The 19,869-nt window shown below is 44.3% G+C and overlaps 1 protein-coding gene across 1 annotated transcript; it reads right to left on the bottom strand.

The window, feature by feature from the left end:
- Positions 1-875: 875 nt before the first annotated feature.
- Positions 876-18,053, bottom strand: HAS2 (hyaluronan synthase 2). Its single transcript, XM_084203686.1, has 4 exons — positions 17,838-18,053; positions 8,506-9,132; positions 3,990-4,091; positions 876-2,006 (listed from the first exon to the last, which is right to left on the bottom strand). The coding sequence occupies exons 2-4, from the start codon at positions 9,130-9,132 to the stop codon at positions 1,074-1,076; spliced, it is 1,662 nt and encodes a 553-aa protein (XP_084059812.1). The 5' UTR covers positions 17,838-18,053; the 3' UTR covers positions 876-1,073.
- Positions 18,054-19,869: the final 1,816 nt, after the last annotated feature.

Below are 19,869 nucleotides of genomic sequence, written 5' to 3'. Positions count from 1 at the left end.
TTTTCCAAGTCAGAAGTTTTTGACTGCTCAGGTCCCATATAAAATCAGTGGGAAGCTTTTCATAGCAATGTCTTTTCCAGTGGCATGGAGGTCTGCCTTGCTTTATGGTTTATTTTGCATGCCAGGGATATTGAATTCTCAGCAGAGAAGCAAATTTCCCTTTTACAATGTTATCAAAACAAAAACCCCAAATTGCACATATCTACCCCTTTGGCCTTTTTTTATGCACAAATGTGTTTTTATGCAAAACCTGAAAATTTTGGGCCTTTCTTAATAAATGTCTTAAAAGAGCACATTTAAATGCTTTCTCACAGAAATAACCATTCATTAGTTGCAAAAATGCTGAGAGACTTTTTATTCTTTTTGTTGTGAACAATATCATTTCAGCAGAAATTTGGGGGGAGAATGTATGATATTTTTTTGTCCCCAAATATATTTAAAAAGGCTGAAGAACAAAATGTTGGGGAGGCAGCTTTTTTTGGCAGATAGTAAAATATAAAATATGTGATTTAAAAAAAAGTTGGCTTAAAAATACACACACACAAATAATACAATAATATAAAAATACAGCTCAGCCAATGGCCTCTTAAAATTTACCTTTGGCATTACATTTGGCAGCCTAAAACAAAAGACCCTTCCTATAAACAGAACTATAAAAAAGAGAAGTTCATAAATTAGGTTGCAAGGGGTTGTACAGTCCTTTTCTTGATTCTCCAAACTTCCTTTCTTTCCGTCCACACACATAAGCATGACCAGTGAGGTATATAGAACGTAACACTGTCAGGCATATGCACAATAAAAAAAGTGCATAAACACAGAAGTTCTCCCCTTTTCCTGTGAACAGGTCGTAACTGTGTGGTTTGCGTCCTCCCCCCCTTGGAAACAAAAAAAATCTTTTTTTTTTCTTTTTTTTTTTTCTTTACTTTGGCAGGATGAAAATGAACCCAGAGGAATATAAGTGTCCTATTCCCAGCAGCAGTGATCCATTTCCCTTGGCAACATATGTCTGATGCCACAGATACTACAAGGTCGTTGGGTTGCTTTACAACTCTGGGTAACTTCCCACGGAAACATCATACGTCTAGCACCATGTCGTAGTGTTGTTGCTCTTTCTTCCGCCTGCCACATTTGTTGATAAGAACCATGTACAAAGTCAAAAGCAAAACCCAGTAACATGCATAGAGTATTGTGCCAATGATGAGAACTGTCTGTTTTGACTCAGAAAATGGCTTTTTTGATTCCTTGTAAATAGTGAAAATTACGCCACCTAGGAGGATTGTAAACCAAATGGAGACTGGAATGAGTCCTATAAAATTAACTACAATGGTTTTCCTTCCTGACGTGCCCCACCCTGCTTTGTTTATCGTGGCAATTGCAAACATCTTTGCTGGCAGTAAACTTGACATGTACAACACTGAGTAGAGTGACATGAAAACCATGACAATGTTGCCCCTAAGGAAGCTGGCAAAGGAAGACTTTATCAGGCCAACTAACTGAACTGTCAACAGGAAGAGGAGAATGTTCCAGATTTTTCCCCTGTAGAAGAGCTGAATGACTGTGGCAATAAGGAAGAAAGGAAAGAATCCAGTGATTACAGCTTCATAGGTCATCCACAAATGGTGCTTGTGGAACCACATGGCATTATAAAGCCACTCTCTAAAGTAGGATTTACTCCAGCGGGTCTGCTGATTCAGCCACCTGAGATACTCTATCGGTGTTTCCGTAAGGCACTTGGATCTAGCTGTGTATTTTGTTGCATAGCCCAGACTTAGCACTCTGTTAGTCAGATGCCTGTCATCTCCAAAGCTGCACTGGGAGCCCATAAACTCTTGATTGTACCAATCTTCCACAAATTCATGGAGTAAAGAGTTTCTGTACATTCCCAGAGGTCCACTGATGCACTGTACACAGCCAAAGTAAGACTGACAAGCTCTTTCAATGTTGAATGCCATCCAGTATCTCACGCTGCTCAGAAAGGAGATCCAGGAATCATATTTGTTCAAAATCTGCAAAATAAAAAAACAGTTTTCATTTTAGATGAGCTCTTAAAAGAGAAAATGTGCACATTGGATCAATAAGGAGTTTGCTGAGAGTAGAGCACCATTAGATGAATTGTGGTGGGAACCTCACTTCTGTGTTCAACTCATGGCAAAGCCAGGAGCTACACAAACATTTCATCTGAGGCATTGACAGGAAGGGTGAGGTGAAACCTTCAAATGTCTGTTTCAGCGAGAGGTTCTTTTTTCCCTTGCAACCTTTCCTATTCTCCACAATGAAATTTCCTTATTTTCTGTCTCATTTTTCCTTCCCTTTTGCCCCCAGTTAGACCTGCTAGATTTAGATTTTACCAAGAGGAGCTGGTGAGTTCATGGCCTCCTGCTGCTTTCATGCCCATACATCTTTGGAGCTCACAGGATTCCTTCCAGTCCTCCCAAAACTGTGCCGGCGCATGAGAAAAGCAGAGCACCTGGTCTTTGTCCTATGTTTTTGGTATCACAAGTCTGGCCTTAGAGGTTTGACTTTGAACTGTGTCCCCATATCTAGCATTCCTCTGAGGAGCAGCCTGTTCTGTCTCTGCAGTACCAGCCTGTTACCTTGTCCCAAGACATATGGTGATACTCCAGTAGAGCCTTCCTCAGGCCCACACAAATATCTCAGGCTTTCTCTTCTTCACAGCCCAGCTGCACATCCAGACTGAACACTCAGCAGATGCATGAGCGCGTGCAGATGCACAAGTCTGTGGCTTCACATCCAGGTTCTCAACACACACCTTATGCCAGAGGATGTGGCAAGGAAGTGTGTAGATCTTTGGCCTTCTACAACTATAAGACATTGCCCTGCAACTAGAAAAATATAGTCTTTTGCTCTGATGGTTCTAATTTCTGTCAGTTTTAATTCCAGAACATATTAGAAGCAGCAGGGCTTGCTGGGTGTATGCTGGAAAATGAACTGGGGGAAAAAAATGCCCAAAGCCTTCATTCTGTCACCTTTCCTCACAGAGGACACACATCCTTCCCAATGCAGATGCATATGAACCTTCACAGCTGAACCTGTGCTGCCTCCCTTCACTGGTACTCACACAGGCTTGGAATTTCACATGCATGGGCTGTGTCGCCTGGTTTGTGGTCAGTCTAGAGCTCCAAAGCTATTCAGGTTTCTCTGGGAATCCTAATTTCTGGAGTTATGAGCCACATGCCTGAAATACTTCTGACTACTTTGGTGTTCATTACCAAGTTCTTGCTCATTTACATAGCTTTCTCCTCTGTCCCACATAAAAAGCCCAACTGAGTACAGGGGATTGATTTTAAGGCTAAGTGAAATATTCATATACACTTCTCTTTATAAATTGCAGCAGAAGGAGTTGTGTCAAACACAGGAGTTGTGGTAACACCAGCCTTTTGCTGTAGCAATCAGCCAAACTCAGTAATGCTGAAAATCCTAACACACATGGAGCTGGTCTGACTTGGAAGTTTTCTATTGCCCTGCTTGACAGAGATGGAAGACACGAGTGCACAGTGCAGAGCATTTCAAAATTATCTTTTATTTCTAACAATCTTGGCTGCCAATAGTAATATAATTGAAGTGCTTGAGGTTGCTGGACATGGCTATGGGACACCTGTTCTCAATTTCCTGCTCCCCTATAGCTTTTCTTTGGTACCTTGAGCAAGCAGCTATACCCAGAGACTCAAAGATGCCACAACAATCCTGACAATGCCAGTGCCCCCCTTTTCACATATACAGGAGAATATTATTTGTTTGCTTGCTATGGCTGTTAAAACCATACAGTGCTCACATCCAAGAAGAGTTTCCATTCAATGGACAAAAAGGTTAAGGTATGATAAGAACATCTATAATGGCATCGCATATTATATATATGCATATAGTATATACACATAAATTGTATTTAATGCTATTTCAGGCAGAGGAATCTGTTGCAATGCAAATAGTTGCTGAAACACCTCTGTTAATCTGAAAATTGTTGTACTTACCTGCACATCACCTCCAACTCCTCCAACCATTGGATCTTCTTCTAAAACTTTTACCATCTCCACTGATGAGGCTGGATCAAGCATTGTATCTGAATCACAGACCTACAAGTAAGAAAAAACAAGAACAAAAATGGGTTAAGGAGTTCACTACAGAAGAAAATAAAAATCATGCAAGTGATTATAATGACTCTAAATGCATATTCTCCTGAATGCAATTAAATCTGACTTTGAAGTCTGCACTGATATTTCTGTGAAAGGTCACTTGTACCAGGCAGCAAAGCATAGTGCTGCACAAAACACAGAGCTTAAGGCTGTGCACACAAACAATCCTCTGTATCAGCTCCATTTGTTTTACTGGCACACTGACTGGCTTCTTCCAATAAGATATGGGACACTGCAGAATAAGATGGTGTTTGTGGGTGTGCAGCAGATTCCTGTTGTGCTCTGACATAGAATTTCTCTGCATCAGCTGCACAGTTGGAGCACCCTGGTCAAATGTTTCCCACTGCCATATGAGGGAAAGATTGAGGAGTTAAATCCCAGGCACTTGTTATTAAAAAGAAAAAAAGTCAAGTAGGAGTCTGGAAAGAAACCTAATCGTTCTTTCACTCACAGAAGGGTTTAGCAATTCATGTAAAATATGTGTCTTATGTTTCAGAACAAACTCATTTTTCATTTTAGATGCATGATGTGTTATTAGTAGTGCAGGGGTTTGACATTTGATGTAGAGAAATTATTTGCTATTTTTCTCTGGCATTTTTATAAAAAGATATGTAAGGGCAGAAGGCGTGAGTCCCGAAGTTCAGTACTCCAAAAGACCGAGGCAGAAGTAAATGACACACAAGGCATTTCAGCTACACAAACACTCCTAGTCAACTAAACACTGTGTACATTAGGAAATTGGCTTTCCCCTGGAGAGTAGGAGGAGGGCTCAGACAGGCTGGCTGGTCTGTGAGACAGCTGGCATTGCTTTCGTTCGCTCTGAGGAGAATGACTCGGGCTGCAGCCTGTCTAAAACAAGAGGGTGTCTCCTTGTTGCAGTTGCTGCAGCTGAAAGAACTGGCCACATCATGTGTGAACTCATTTCGCAGACACCCAGGAACTGGAGCAGAGACTGTCCCAGAAACACCCCTCTGACTGGCTGAATCCCTACAAATTCCCTACAAATTCTCATACTGCCTCCAGTTTATCCCCACATTGCATTCCTTGACTTCAGACGGGGGCAGTAGGAGCAAGTCAGTAGCACCACCTAAACAGCATATTAAGACAGATTCTGCTGAGGCTTTGTAATGGGTATCCTAATTTTGGTGTCCTTTCATGCAAAGTTTCAATTCAACCTAAGCCCTCTCACTCCAGGGGAGAGGTAACCTTTACATCTGCTCTATGAAGTGGGAGGAGAGCACTAGGGACTCTGCCAACATGCTCCCCTCCATGCTCACTCAGAGGGGGCCAAGAGAAGAAAGGTGATGAAAGCTCTCATATCTCTGTCAGGAGAAAAGCCACAAGCATCTCCAGCTCCCACTAACTTGATGCATCCATCTCCCCTCCTCAACGGCCTCATCCCACAGCATCTTTGTAACCTGGCCAAGGCCTGACTCCAGCTTTAGTGGAAAGCTGTCATCAGTGGCAGCACTGGGTGATAGAAAGGGAGCAAAACAATTCTACTGAAGAGGGAAAACAATGGCTATACTTTTACTTGGGTCTTCCTGGACAAACCTGTTGCTGAGTGCTTTGCACAGGAAATCTGTAGTTTGCTGAATTCCCAGGGTGCTCAGGCAGCGACAGGCATGTCATTTCTTTTGACCATGAGTGGTGGGCTGGGATCAGCTGCCTCCCAGCCCCTCTGCTTTCCCTCCAGCCCCTGCCACTTGAGCAGCTCCCACCCCATTAGGTGTATTTACCTACGGAAGAAAGGCCTGCCCATGAGCCACATCATTAATATATTAGAGATGAGGAATCCTGAAAACACTGGATTTTTTTTACAAAACACCATCACATGTCCTGGGCATGCCAGCACAGTGGGTATGTCTGGGTTTCTGGGACAAATCTAACAAGCCATCATTTTCCATCTGGATGAGGTTTTTGCAGGTGAACAGAGGACACACCAGAGAAACACAGAAACCCAAATAAACACTGACACCTGCCTAGCCAGGGTGTGCCCAGGACAGCCCAAGAGACAATTTGCCATCTTTCCACATAAGGGCCGAGTGACCCAAACATCACTGCTTTGGTTCACAGAGTTACATGAAAAGGAGTTGTTCTACACTTGCTGTAGGCAGTAACAGTTTATCCAAGCTGCTCTGAATTCAGACTGCACTGGACTGTCCACACAGGCACCCCCATCAAGCCAAGATAGATTGCACCCTGGTTAGCTCACAACTCTGCATTGATAATACCTGCCAGTTTAACTCCACCTGATTACTTGCACACTCACAAACTCTTCTAAGATGGAAACAAGCCTTCACAGCAGTTTTTAGTACTTAATGAGACACTACTACTGAGTAACAGCTCATTATCTGCACTGATCTGACTGTTTATGATTGCCTGTTCATAATTCCAGGGTGTCTTCTAATAACTCTAAGGACTACAGTTTTGAGGGTGGGCAGTGGTGCTGACTGGCCGCTTTTAAAAGTGCCTAATCATTGATGCAGATTGCTTAGCCCTTGAAATATAGGGCTTGTTTAAAGTAATTTACCCTGGGTCTCCCCAAAGGACCATTTGAATTATCTCAACCTTTATTCATTCATAAAACAGAGCCACATTTTAGCTGCATTTTATTTATGACTCTTCAGTAGCCAGGGCCACCAAGGGGCTGTATTTCTACTACAGATGTGACTGTAGATGTGACTGTGGCATCAGTCACTACTACAGACTGTGCTCACAGCAGGACTACAGTCTCTGACAAATTCATTAGACCCTCTGAGCCAGGTCTGGAGTGTTAACTGAACAGGAATATCTCTTCTATTTTCTGAATTTATGCTATGACTGTTGAAATAGAAACACTTTTTGCAGGTTCCCTGAAAAATACAAGAGCTGAACTGAGGGAAGGAAACTTGCAATAAATTTGCTTCCTCTCTGCCTTCTTTCTCTGCAATCTGGTATGTCTGTGTGTTTATAAACCCATGCTAATAAAGAAAATCAGCATTTTTATCCCATCATAGTTCCTCACAGCACAAAACCAAAGCACAGACAATGGAGAGCTTAAGCCCATTGTTTTGAAAGAATAAATCAGTTTCAGTTTGGGAAGTGGTGGAGGATGGGTTTTAAATCTTGGCTTTACTCTCCTAGCTCCAATAACAGAGCAGTTCCTGGCACTCTTCAGTTTCTGCCTCTCCTGTGCACTGAAGACTCGCTGCTCTCAGCCCAGCTACTGGCAGCCTCTCCAGGTCCCTAGGACACTGCACGTGGATGCTGTGCTGTGCAGAGCGTGCACACACCCACACAAGGCTGGGCACAGGCCCCAGAAACACATGTGGCTCAGCCATGCAGCTGCCCTGAGCCAGCAGAGAGCACCTCGCAGGGAGCTGCTGCTCCACTGCAGGAGACTGCTGGATGCTCTGAGTGTGGGAGAGGCTTGGAAGAACTGAGGGTGGTTCATTAGGAAAATCATCTCCTATTCGGTGGGATTAGTCAAATGAGCCTTCTTGGCCTAGATTTCTAAGGAAGGGTCCTCAGTGTCCAGCCAGCATATCTGATCCCACCTGCCTTCCTCCACACATGACCCTTTCCCCTTCCCACAGTCAGCAGGGCTGTTTGCAGGAGCAAGGAATCCATGTAAGTAAGGCAAAACCAGACAATCTTTCAGGGGATCCAAGGCAGCTGGAAAGAAATGTGCCTCTGCTGCTTTGGAAACAGGGAGAGAGGACCCAGCCTAATTCATTTTTAAGTGAGTAGTGTGTCATAAGGGCCTTAAAGGCCAAGTTGCAGTGAGTGAGGTAATGCAGCTGTAAGTGATGAAGCAAAAGCTACTTCAGGCTTTAGCTAAAGAAATTTTCTTTCCAATCTACACATTGACCCTTTTATTGAATACTCCACATGGCCTTCAATGCCTTTAAAATATATCCCCAACTTTTTTACAGACTTCACCACTTCTCCAGGATATTCCCTAGAGAGACCAAATACCTGTCTGTTTGTATATGGGGCTGCTAACAAACTCACAAAATAAAGCCTTACCCGAGACCTTCACCTACAGGAGTGGAGATAGGGCTTTCAGGATGTCATTGGCTTTGTCTGAAGCAAAACCATTTGGGTGAGGGGGCTGTACTGAAGGCAGGGGAAGGATTTCAGACTTCTCCAGTATCTGGTGCACAAATTTAAAACAGTCATAGATAGACTGGCCATTTTAAAAGGCAGCAAAATACCCTTTTAACGGTCAAGCTGTTTCCAAACAGACTGAAAGGAGCACTGTGTTCATCAGGGACTAGGATGGCCTCTAACATGCTGCACAAAATATACAAAAGCTGCTTTCTTTCAAAGTGTGTTTGAATTGGCACTGACCTGGTGCTCTAATACCTACCTGTACATAATCCACACTTCTCCCCAGTGCTTTGAATGCTGTGTACATTACTTCTCTTTTTCCACCCCATTTCTGCATGATGCAAACACTTTTGTTGGACAGGACCAGCTGAGATACGTGTTGCATGCTCTCTCTGTGAGACTCCTCTGTCTCACCCGGACCTTTGTCGTGGAAGTTATTACTCCAGATATAAGTGGCACAACTGTCCCTACCCATGATTTCAGTGAAAATGTCCATCATGTAAACGTCGTCTTCTGAGTTCCCATCAATGACCATAACAACTTTAATTCCAGGGTAGGTCAATCTTTTTACAGAAAGTAAACATTTCCTTAAGTAGTCAGGATCTTCTTGATAGGCAGCAATACAAAGGGCAACTGTTTTGTTCAGTTTGATTGGAGTCTCTAGCGACCGTTTCATTTTCCTGTGCTCTAGGTAGGCAAACAGGCTTTGGATGATGAGATGTGATGCCAGGATAGCACCATAGAGTCCAAAGGAGAAGTAGTAGTTGTCTGTTTGGATGAACTGGTAGCCCACAATGTAAGCAGCGGTGATTCCCAGCAGGAGGGACACCCCGAAGAGTGTGGTTCCAAGTATTCTCAGGATACATATAAACCTCTCACAATACATCTGCAAAGAAGTAGGGAAACCATTAGCAGAGCCACCACTTGCTCATATACGACATCATAAGGCGTGCACGTGGCTGCAACACAGATCTCAGCATCAACAGATACACCCTGAGCTTCTAGCTCACAGACTCACTGCATCTCCTTGCTCAACTGAACAGTCTCTTTGCAGGATTTCCCCCATGTAAAGTACAATCCAAACAGACTCAGTGTAGCACAGATGATTTCTGCTATTCACAGTGCCCTCACAGAAGGTACTATTGGTGTCAGGATCTTATTTTGGCAGCCTGGGCTGGTTGGAACAGACACTCTGTCATATTATCCTGAGGAGGTTGGAGAAGGGGCTTTTGGGCCACCACTCGCTTCGTACGGTCACAGGGGACTGGAACAGCTGAATGTCTGGGCAGCCCCTCCCCATCCATGTCACAACTGTATCCCACCCTGAATTGTTTCTGTCGCTTAGTTATGTTTGCAAAAATATTGGAAAGACATTCTTAAAACAGATGCCTGAATGTATTTATAATTTTTTTAAACAGATGTCTGACTATATATATAATTTATATTTATATAATCAGACATCTGCTTTAAAAGGTCTTCTCAATACCATTGCAAAAATGCATTATTCATATAGTTGTGTACATAGATACATACACACATAAGCATGTGTGTAGAGGGGCTAAAGCTTAACTGAGATTAAGTCTGTGGCAAAAATATGCATAAATTTAACAGAGCCAACACTCCACCCTGGACTCAGAAATTCTCTAGGAGGTCAGCTGATTATGATCACTTTTACATATTTAGCTTACCTGGCTGTAAAATCTTCTAACCTAAACTCTGGGCCATGGAGCAACTGGCTGGCATGGAGGGTGCTCTGGCATTCTCGAAACAGATAAAGAGTATGGGCAGGCAGGCAGGTGGACTCTATTGGTACCTAAATACCTTTTCTGAAATCACATTGGCCATTTTATGCAACAGCTTTCTCAGAATTGTAAGAAGGTAACGACAACATTTTATGTCAATAGATGCATTTTATGTGAAGGACCTAAACCAGATGATGTCTGTTTAAGGCTAATCCAGCAAGTGTGTTGCAAGTCAATAATGCTCATGCTTGAATATTTTGCTGTAATGCTCACGCTTGAATATTTTGCTGAATTAGGTCCTCTCAGAATAACAGATTTAATATTTGTGTTTTCTTGCTATTATTCATATTTCCCCTGCTGTTATCATCTCACTCATCTGCTGCTCATGTTTGTTTCACCATCTTGAAAGTTGAAGTTGGAACAGAACTTCCTTACATCATATATGTTTTTAACTCTTCCTTGAAAAATGACTACCAAGACACAGCAGCATAGCTGTCATCAACTATATATATGTCTGAGAAGTCACAGGCTTGGAACAAAAAAGTCAACACAGAATCACTTACAACATAAAAATAAACTAGACAAGCATGAAGTTTGAGGTTACAAAGACTTTGTCTTTTTCCACTGGCTATTTAGGGTCTTAAATTTCAAGACAGGAGGAAGCCTCTTAAATGAATATTTGGAGGCACTGTTAAGGAAATCAGACCCTAGCTCCAGGACTTCCTGGAATACTTAAGGCTGGGCTCTGACAGGTGTTGTAATCATCCACCAGCAAAAGGGACCCTCCCTGTTCTGGCCTGTCTGAAAATCTTTCACAGCAGGGGTCGTAAAGATGCCTAATAAAAGACAACTTATGCTTACCACCACTATAGGTGAATTGAAACTCAGTGCCCAAAATAGACTTGCTTTAGAAAACAGATTAAGTAATGGATCCCCTCTAGATTACCTTGAAGTAAAATAGTCCATGTGTTTACTAATCCCTCAAGCATGCAAAATGTTACAAACATCAAGGTAAATGTCTCATTAATGGTGCACTTGTACTCTGCTTTCCCATTTGGAGTCCTAAAGTCTGCTTACATTAAGAATTATAGGGCTGAAATAAACAGGATTTACATTAAGATCTGGAGTGGCTACATTTGAATGACTATATACTGTAGCAGGCATTTTTACATTAATTTGCTATTGTTTTGCTCTACCTATGAAGTGTTTCTGCACAAAAGGAAAAAAAAAAAACCCACCAAAACCAAATTCTCTGACTTTCTCATTACAGCACAGATCCTCTCCATTGCAAAAATCCAGTCTTTTAGGATAAAGAAATTAATTTCTGGTGTTACTAAAACAACATTTCTTTTTCCCTTTCTCTGTCAACCTTAGGAAAATAAACAGTGTTTTGATCTAAATTCCTGGCTTTCATCAAAGAAACCTTCCCCTTCGTATGTGCAATTGAGGGTTTTATGTATAGTCTTTTAATTGACTGAATCTCAGGGGAACTAGATAAATTGCTCAATAGTCTCAAGATTTAACACGAGGTATTGATAGCTTGCCCAGCAGAAATGATCTTTATCAAATTTAACATGCCCAAACAATGGCAAAGAAGCCAAAAACTCTCCACCCATCTCCAAGAATTAAGCCAAGAAGTTGAAAGGAAATGATGCTAGTACAAGTCTGGGACCAAACATGAACTGCTGAATCAAATACTGATACTAAGGCTAGACAGCAGCTGCTTCAGAAACTTTCAGATCAGACAGTGCTATTATGAGTATCTAGCCTGGCCTGACACAGTGAAATATAAAAAATCTATCCTGCAATTTGCGCACCTAAACCCCTTACAGGCACCTTCACCTAACCCCACGGAGCCAAACCCAGTATGAGTTTTACACAACCTCCAGCACGCAGACCCAAGGTTTGCATGCACCAGGTGAGTGTATGTAAAGAGCCTTCAAAATCTACTGCTGAGCAATTTGTTGTTGTGATGTTTCTGCTCTTTCCTTTCAGGGATGAGCTGAGCAGTGCTCATCAGGCCATCTCATAGAACTGAAATGTGAAAGCCATATGCTAAATCCTGATGCTGTGTAGGCTGCTGCTGATTCAGTCACAAAGCAGTGCCAAGTATATACGTGCCTTGCAGTGACTGTACAGTAGCAGGCAAGGAGTGCCTTTCTTTGGAGGCTGCTATGGAAAAGCATGACCAAGAAATGAACCCTTGCATGTCCTTGACATCAGAGTCCACCTGGTGAACTGTTTGGCATTGTGTCTCTTGGCATCCTGATAAAGCCAAATATATATACAAAAAGAATATTTCTCTATTGTGATGAAGGTGAATTTACATTATTATTAACAAGTGGCATAACTAAAAGTTGTAGCATTCTAACAATGCTTTCATGAAAAACATCAGGTTAACAAATGACTGATACTTACACAGTACATCTAATGATTGGGATATTAACTGTAGCACTAGAGATCACAGTCCTTTTTCAGACTGAATAATGCCTTAGATCTCAACTTAGAGAACATGGCAAAATATGCTTCAGTTTTCTCTATTCTGAAAAATATTTAGGCTAGCATTTACTGTAGTTATGGTACCTAGATCTAACTTTTATAAGATCTAGACATTTGGCTGAAAGTCAGCAGGTTCTTACGTTTTGTTTTGAACTGGGTCTTTACTCAGCAAAGAACACTGGTGACCTCCATGGCAAAGTACCAATTTTTCTTCCTCCAAAATCCTGTGCAAAGTTCATCCACATGGTTATTAATCACCTTTCATACATCTCTAAGAGTAACAGGGCCTGAAGATAGTTCATCCCTTTATGAAGTCACAAGGCAAAGAGAAAGAAAAAGCTTATTTTGTTACTAATACTGAATAGGGGCAAATAGATATCCAGAAAATCAAGATGCACTGGTGCCAGAAGATATCAATATTATCTGCAGCCTGTTGAATTCTGCACCTTCTGTTGTGTGGCTGCTATGAGGACAAAGGAAGCAATCATGTGGTGCCTGGCATCTATTGATATAGGAAATGGAACCAGTGATGGGGGTCAAACTGATGGAGGTCAAACTGAAGTCATGTTTGCTTATAACACATGGGATGCATCTCACTACATCATTTCTCTCAGAAATCCCTTCTCATGCAACACTCAAACATTGCCACACAGTAACTTTGGGTAGCTTTTCCTCAGAAGATTTAAAAGCAAGCGAGGGAGACACAGAAAGTTTGTACCTAACATGTAATGATTTGGAAGGTTGTTTGACAGAATTAGCACTTATTAATTCCAAACATCTGAAGACATTTAGAAAAACCCTAACCATAATTTGCAAAAGTCAGTATCTGTCCAGGAGGCACTAATAAAGGTTTGATCACAAATGTGCTCACTGTGTCCCTGTACTGGGCCTGGCTGGGGTGGAATTATTCCTTCCCATAGCCCTCCAAGTGCTCTGCTTTGTATTGGTGGCTGGGAAGGTGCTGCTAATGCAGCAGTGTTTTGGCTACTGCTGAGCAGTGCTCCCAGCATCCAGGATGTCTCTCCAGCATTTTCTCCCACACCAATATGCTATGGGTCAGCAAAGTCCTGGGAGGGAACATAACCAGGACAGCTGATCCAAACTGACCAAAGGGATATTCCGTACCATGTGACATCTGCTTAGATAAAAAGCTAAAAGGAGGAGGGGGGAGCATTTGTTATGACATTTGCTTTTCAGTACTGAAGCCCTACTTCCTGGGAAGTGCCTGAACATCATCTGCTGATGAGTAGAGGATAAATCTTTTGTTTTTCTTTGCTTCATGCACAGCCTTTGCTTTATTAAGTTGCCTTTATCTCAACATACCAGGTGTTTTGCCGTCTTATTTTCTGCATCTATATCCTGCTGAGGAAGACAGTGGTAGAGCAGTTGGGAGGGCACCATGCAGCAGGCCAGGGTCAACTTCCACAGTCCACTTCACTTTTAAAGGTTACAAAGAGCTGTGGCTCTCTCTAGACATCAGCAAATAGTGCAATACCACATGAACAGATCTGCAGAGAGGAACACCTGGTGCTGAGGACCTAACTCCACCCTCCATACATTTTTGTGCTTTACTCTGAACTAAGTACAGTCAGACCCAATGGACTGAAAACCTGAAAAGTGTCCTCCAGAGGTACACCTTGCAATTAGTTTCATTCAAGAGGAATCCAATTTGGGTGTCCAGTTATTGCTATGCAATAGAAACTCAAGCAATTTTGTTGAAGGGGGGACACTTGTAGCAGTAGCTTCAATAGCACCTCCTCATTGAAAACAAACTGATAATACAAATAAACCTTACATGTGAGATCTGCAGATCAGATTTGTCTGGAACCTTTGTGGAAACCAGAAGTGCTGGGCACAGAAAACCTTTGAAAACATCTCATTTTTATATGCCTGTATAGAAGCTGCATTCTGAAATACCTATTCAACCTTGCTGCTGAGGCTTTGAATTCAGCAAAGCATGTAAGTGTGTCATTAAAGATAAGTGTGCACTTAGATATTTTGCTGAAGAGGGAAATCAGTGGATAATTTATCTTGCAGTTCTGTAGGAAAGGCATAAAAAGATCTTTCTCTGAAAAGATGCTATTTCTGGGACAGTCGAGGTAAAAATGCAAGTATATTTTTGACAAATTCATTGTAAGATTAACCTCCCTTATGAAGGTTGTTTGATATGTCAATGCTCTACCACTGCATTTCTTACTTTAGGGAATCCAAGACTGGATCAGGGCCTTGACAATTTCAATTTGCTTCCTAGTGTTGTCATTCACCTGTTGGGTGACCTTAGATAAGTGAATTTACCTTTCTCTGTCACAGCTTCCTCACCTGTAAAATGGGGATCATGATCATGCAAGAAATTTTTGGAGGTCTATAAAACCCTTCATAAGGCTTTAGTGCTATTTGAGATCCACCTGTTCTCTTGTTCCATATACCTGGTTTTAGTCAAAAACTCCAAGAAAAACCAACACCCCCCCGTGCTATTTTCCTTGCCTGTATTCACCTGAAGGTATAGTCTGTGGGGATTTGTCTGTAGCAAACAATGCAACTCTAACTCAGCAGGAGGCCTGAGATCAGTGAGGTGGGCACCATAAAAGCCAGCACACACAGGTTTAAGTGCATAGAGCCACCAAGGGCTGTTTTGCACTAAACCAAAGGAAGAATGAAACCTTTGTAATCCTTAATACCCCCTTCCTTACTAATGAGGACAATAGCACTGGCTGCCACAGAGCAGCTGCTTCAATGACACGAGTGTGTCAGAGTGCACGTGTGAGTGCCTGCACACACTGGATCTGGGCCTGCATACACTCTCTGGGAGTACATGGTGTTTGAGGCTTACAATTTCTCAGACAATATTTAGGTTCATTATTAGCCTTATTTTAGTGGTAAATTAAGTCATATATCATTGGAGTACAACTGATTCTTGGTAGATATTAATCACAAGCATGACATAGCTGTCCAGACTCCCTTTTCTATTCTACAGTCTGCAGAGAGGAAAGTGAGAAGTTATGCTCCATCTGTACACCTTTATTACAACACAATTACCATATCTGGAACTTTTTGTTACTTATAACTTCCAGATTTTGTTATCTTCTGGAAAGGGCTCACATAAGATTAAAATTAACTCTGAGGTTAAATTAAAAGTAAAGAACAGGATTACTGATGATGGCAAACTCTATCTGTATGCACAAGCTTTGATCAGCAAATCAAGACTCTCCTATTTGTTCAGTGTATGTTTCCCACTCAAATTTAATCTCTTACAGGTTTGAACAACCAATGTGGAAAGAATTCTATGGCTGCAGGTTGGATTTGACCCTCATGTACACAATAATGCACTAGTTGCTAAATTAACAACAAAAAAAAAAGAAAAAAAGAAAACCAACCAAAAAATCCCCAGACAAATGCTCCAAGAAACAAAACAAGAAGTAAATCATATTTCTACTCAGATATTTTGGATTGTGGTTAAACAAAAATCTAGTTTAGAAATGTTTTCCGGTTGCTGGTTAGGAATACTTTGCTGCTCTATACACTAATCTTGAATAGCAAAAAAATGGAGCAAATGTGCTTTCATGTCACAAATATAAGGACTTGAGTTTTTCCTAATGAACTTGCCTGAAAAACTCCACTGAATCCAGTAGAGCAGCTCTTCCTACTGGGAAAACCTTGACCTGGGTTTTTCTGTGCTTGGATGCAGGGTAAGAAAGATTTATTGCCCTTATCTAGTGCTCAGAAGAGCCCTCAAGGCACCCATGTTACACACAATGTGTGCTTTCAAAAAAGTGCATGGGTGCCAATGGAAAAATTATCCCAAAGGCAGAAGACTATGAAGCAGAGCGAAACATGGAGAAACAGCTGTGCCCTAAGGGATGTGGGGTCATTGCAGCCCTGCAGAGTCACAGAACCCTTAAGGTTAGAAGGGACTTGTGAAGGTCGTGGAGTCCAACCCCCCTGCCCAGCTATGGTCACCTAGAGCAGGTGACACAAGAACGTGGCCAGGTGGGTTTGGAATGTCTCCAGAGAGGGACACTCCACGATCTCCCTGGGCAGCCTGTTTGGTGCCCTGCCATCCTCAACATGAAGATGTTCTTCCTCCTGTTGAGGTGAAACTCTTAGTTTAAGGCCATTGCTCCTTGTCCTGTCGCTGGGCACCACCGAAAAGAGTCTGGCACCGATCCTCTTGGCACCCGCCCTTGAGATATTTATATGCATTAATGAGATCCCCTCTCCATCTTCTCTAGACTAAGACAACGCCCATCAGGAGTGTTGTACTACAACGGGATCCTCTCGGGGCAAGGAAATGGGGTAAATTCTCTCCCAAGGGCCAATGCCCCCTTCTGCCAGCATCGCTAGGGAGCGTGGCGAGGCTGTGACCAGCAGGCTGTCTCTGTGTCCGAGCTCCCCGCGCCGCCGCTCCAAGAGGAGCCGAGCGGGGCTGCGGGGCCAGAGGGCTCTGCAGCCGGCCAGGAGGCGCCGGGCCCCGCGCCGGCCGCGGGCTGCACACGGAGCGGGGGAACCCCGGCCCGGCGCCGCGGCCAACGGGGCGGAGCGGCGGCGTCACCGGGCGGGGCCGGGGATCCCCGCGCGGCCACGTCACGGGCCCCGCCCGGGAGCGACCCGGGCCCGGCCGTGCTGGCGCTGCCCTCGCCCCCCGCCGCCGCGGCCCCGGGGCGGCCCTCCCTCGGCCGGGGCGGGCCCGGTGCGGGCGTGCGGCGTGGGGAGCTGCAGGCAGCCCCCGCCTCACGGCCCTCGGCTCCCGGCCCTCCCGCGGGAAGCCGCCCTCCCTCCGTCCCTCCCCGCGCTGCGCGGCGCCCGGGCGGCTCGGCAGCGCTGTCCGAGGCGGGACGTCAGCCCCACGCCCGCCGCCTCGCCTGCCTCCCCTCAGTGCCGGCCCTCCCTCCGCTCCTGTCGCGTCCCCGCCCGGCCCTGGACGCAAAGGCGAGGGGCGGCCGGAGGGAAGCCGGATCGGGCTCTGAGCAGGTCTCGCCTTCCCCGCTGCGATCAGCGGAGCGGCTGCCCAGCCTGTGCTCGATTTTATTCTGATTTCAGAGAGTTTGTGGGGTGGTTGGCTTTTTTTGGCTTTTTGAGTTTGGGTTTGGCTTTTTTTCCCCCCAGATCCTGAAGCTCAGCAATGTCTTAAACGGATTACACGGAGGAGGGGTTGAAGCTGAAAACCTCATTCATCCTCACGGCGGTTCTATTCATTGCTGAAATAGGTGTAGCGTAGGAGCCGGTAAGATCCTCCCCCAGCCCCGCTCGTATTTTGGGGATCTGTTCCAGCTTTCCTCCCTGGAATAGTGGGAATGGGAGGAGGGGGTCTTCTGCTCTTGAGCTGACAGAAGCATAATCATAAATCACCTACCTTGTTTGTCCTTCTGTCCTTTGGTCATAGAGGGGCTCCAGCCAACTGTGTGGTCTCACGTACCGTTGCTCCCGCTGAATAGTTTCCAAGTTTGAGGTAAAAGAACAAATCGCACTTTTCAGGGACTTAATAAGACGCTCAGAAATAAAAAAAAATAATTAAAAATGAAAATAATAAAAAAAATCGTGTAAGGCTATTCAGTCCTACTCATTTTCTCCCACGTGTTTTCACAATTATCGTGTATTTGTCTTTCGCTGCTTCAGTTTCTAGCTCAAAGTTGTGGGATTTTCCCCCAAATAATAGTAATAATAAAATAATAATAATTAAAAAAAGTTAGAAATAATAAATTAGGAGTTAGTTTCTCGTGGTCGAAGCTGAAGATCTTATTTCAAACCCGGCTAGCCAGGAGCCTGGAGAAGTTGCAAGGCAGTGTCTGAAAGTTTGAGAGATCAGCATCAGATAAAGTCTCTTTGGTGATACCTTGCTGCCCGAGTAACTGTTTCAATGAGGTTTCTCAGCAGCAGCAGCAGGCAAACGGGTAATATTTTCCAGACGTCTTTTTCTTTCCTGCTGCTGCTGCTGCTTTTCTGCCTCTTCCACGTTATGGGGTCTTTTAACAAGGGAGACTTGACTTGTTTTAATAGGCGGAGGATGGGAAGAAGGAGGGAACTCCTGTAAGGAGGAAAAAAAAAAAACCCAACCCTCCCAATTGCCATGATCTCAGCCAAGGACCAGTTCAGCGCCAGGAATTTAATTAGCCAAGTTGCAAATTTTTTCAGAGAAATACAATACACATATGTTGCCACCAACTGGTTTCCTCTTCGTGCCCCGCAGTTGGGGGAACCCCCCACCTTCCCCATTCCCTGCATCCTTGGATTTGGGGTGTGGGATTTGTCCCTCCCACAGCCACTATTCGGCTGGGACAGTTTTTGCTGCTGCTGGTTTTTATTAATAAAGGAATTGCGTCTATGAATGGATGAACTTCGCAGCTTTGAATCCTGCTTTACCCGTTCACTCTCGGGAAGATTTGTTGTAGTAAATACCCAAGGAAGCTCTCACTGATATTCATACCCATGCCTCTTGTGTTAAAACAAGCCGGGAAACATGTTAGGCCATTAAAAAACTGGAAAATTGTGTGGCGTGGGCTTTGTTTTGGTGTTTTAGATTGGTTTGCTTTTAGTTTTGGGGTGATTTTTTGGTCTTGTTTCGTTATAAATCAGAAGCGCTAATTCAGTCGATGGTTCCCGGTTAGCCAGGGGCACCAGCAGCTCACAGCACACCCCATTGCCGCTTGCCGGCCGCTTTCTCTCGCTCCCTGCGGCTCCGCTCTGCTCCAAGGCGGCTTTCCCGCTTCCCCGCCGCCGCTTCCCCGGCCGCTGACCCGAGCGGGCGCTGGGTGGCGCTGTTGGGGCGGCGGAGCCCGCGGGGCCGCGCTGGCGCTGCCGCGGCCGCCGTGCCCCGGCGGGGACCCGCGGGGGAGGACGGCGGCGAGCAGCTTCCCCTTCCCCCGTGCTGTTTGCTTAAGGACCGCAGAGGTCGCCGCTTTGGGGCGTCGAGCCCACGAAGGGAACCGTATCCAGACACCGTTGGGAAATCCGGAGATGACTCTTCGCCGAGTTATCGCCCCTCGTTACCTTCTGGTGTGGGAAAACTCCAGAGCGCTCTGGGGGCTTCTCGTGTGCCGTAAATGGCTTAAAGTCGGTGGTTCCTTAGACTTGAGATTTTTTGAGTACGTACTTCGGGGAAGTGGTTACGTTTACAGGTGTGTTCAGTCACCGCCACGGGGGAGTGGCTTTGGGATGTGCATCGAATCCGAGCTCCTTGAGCCATCAATCTGTGTCAAATAACAAATCTGATGCTAGTTTAAGCCAGAGTTCCGTGGGCAGTTTTAACCTGGCATTGCCAGGGAAAGCAACTGTTTCACCGTCCTCCTCACTGTCCCTTTCCTATGTGAGGAGAACTGTCCTAGGTTAGAAATGAGTTGTTTGGGGAGAGAAAGCAGCAATAAAGTAAGAAATAATTTGGGCTGGAT

This window comes from Fringilla coelebs, assembly GCF_963513975.1.
Source record: "Fringilla coelebs genome assembly, chromosome: 1".
NCBI classification, from domain to species: Eukaryota; Metazoa; Chordata; class Aves; order Passeriformes; family Fringillidae; genus Fringilla; species Fringilla coelebs.
Note: the sequence above shows the minus strand (reverse complement) of the source record. Positions and strands in the feature narration are given on the sequence as shown.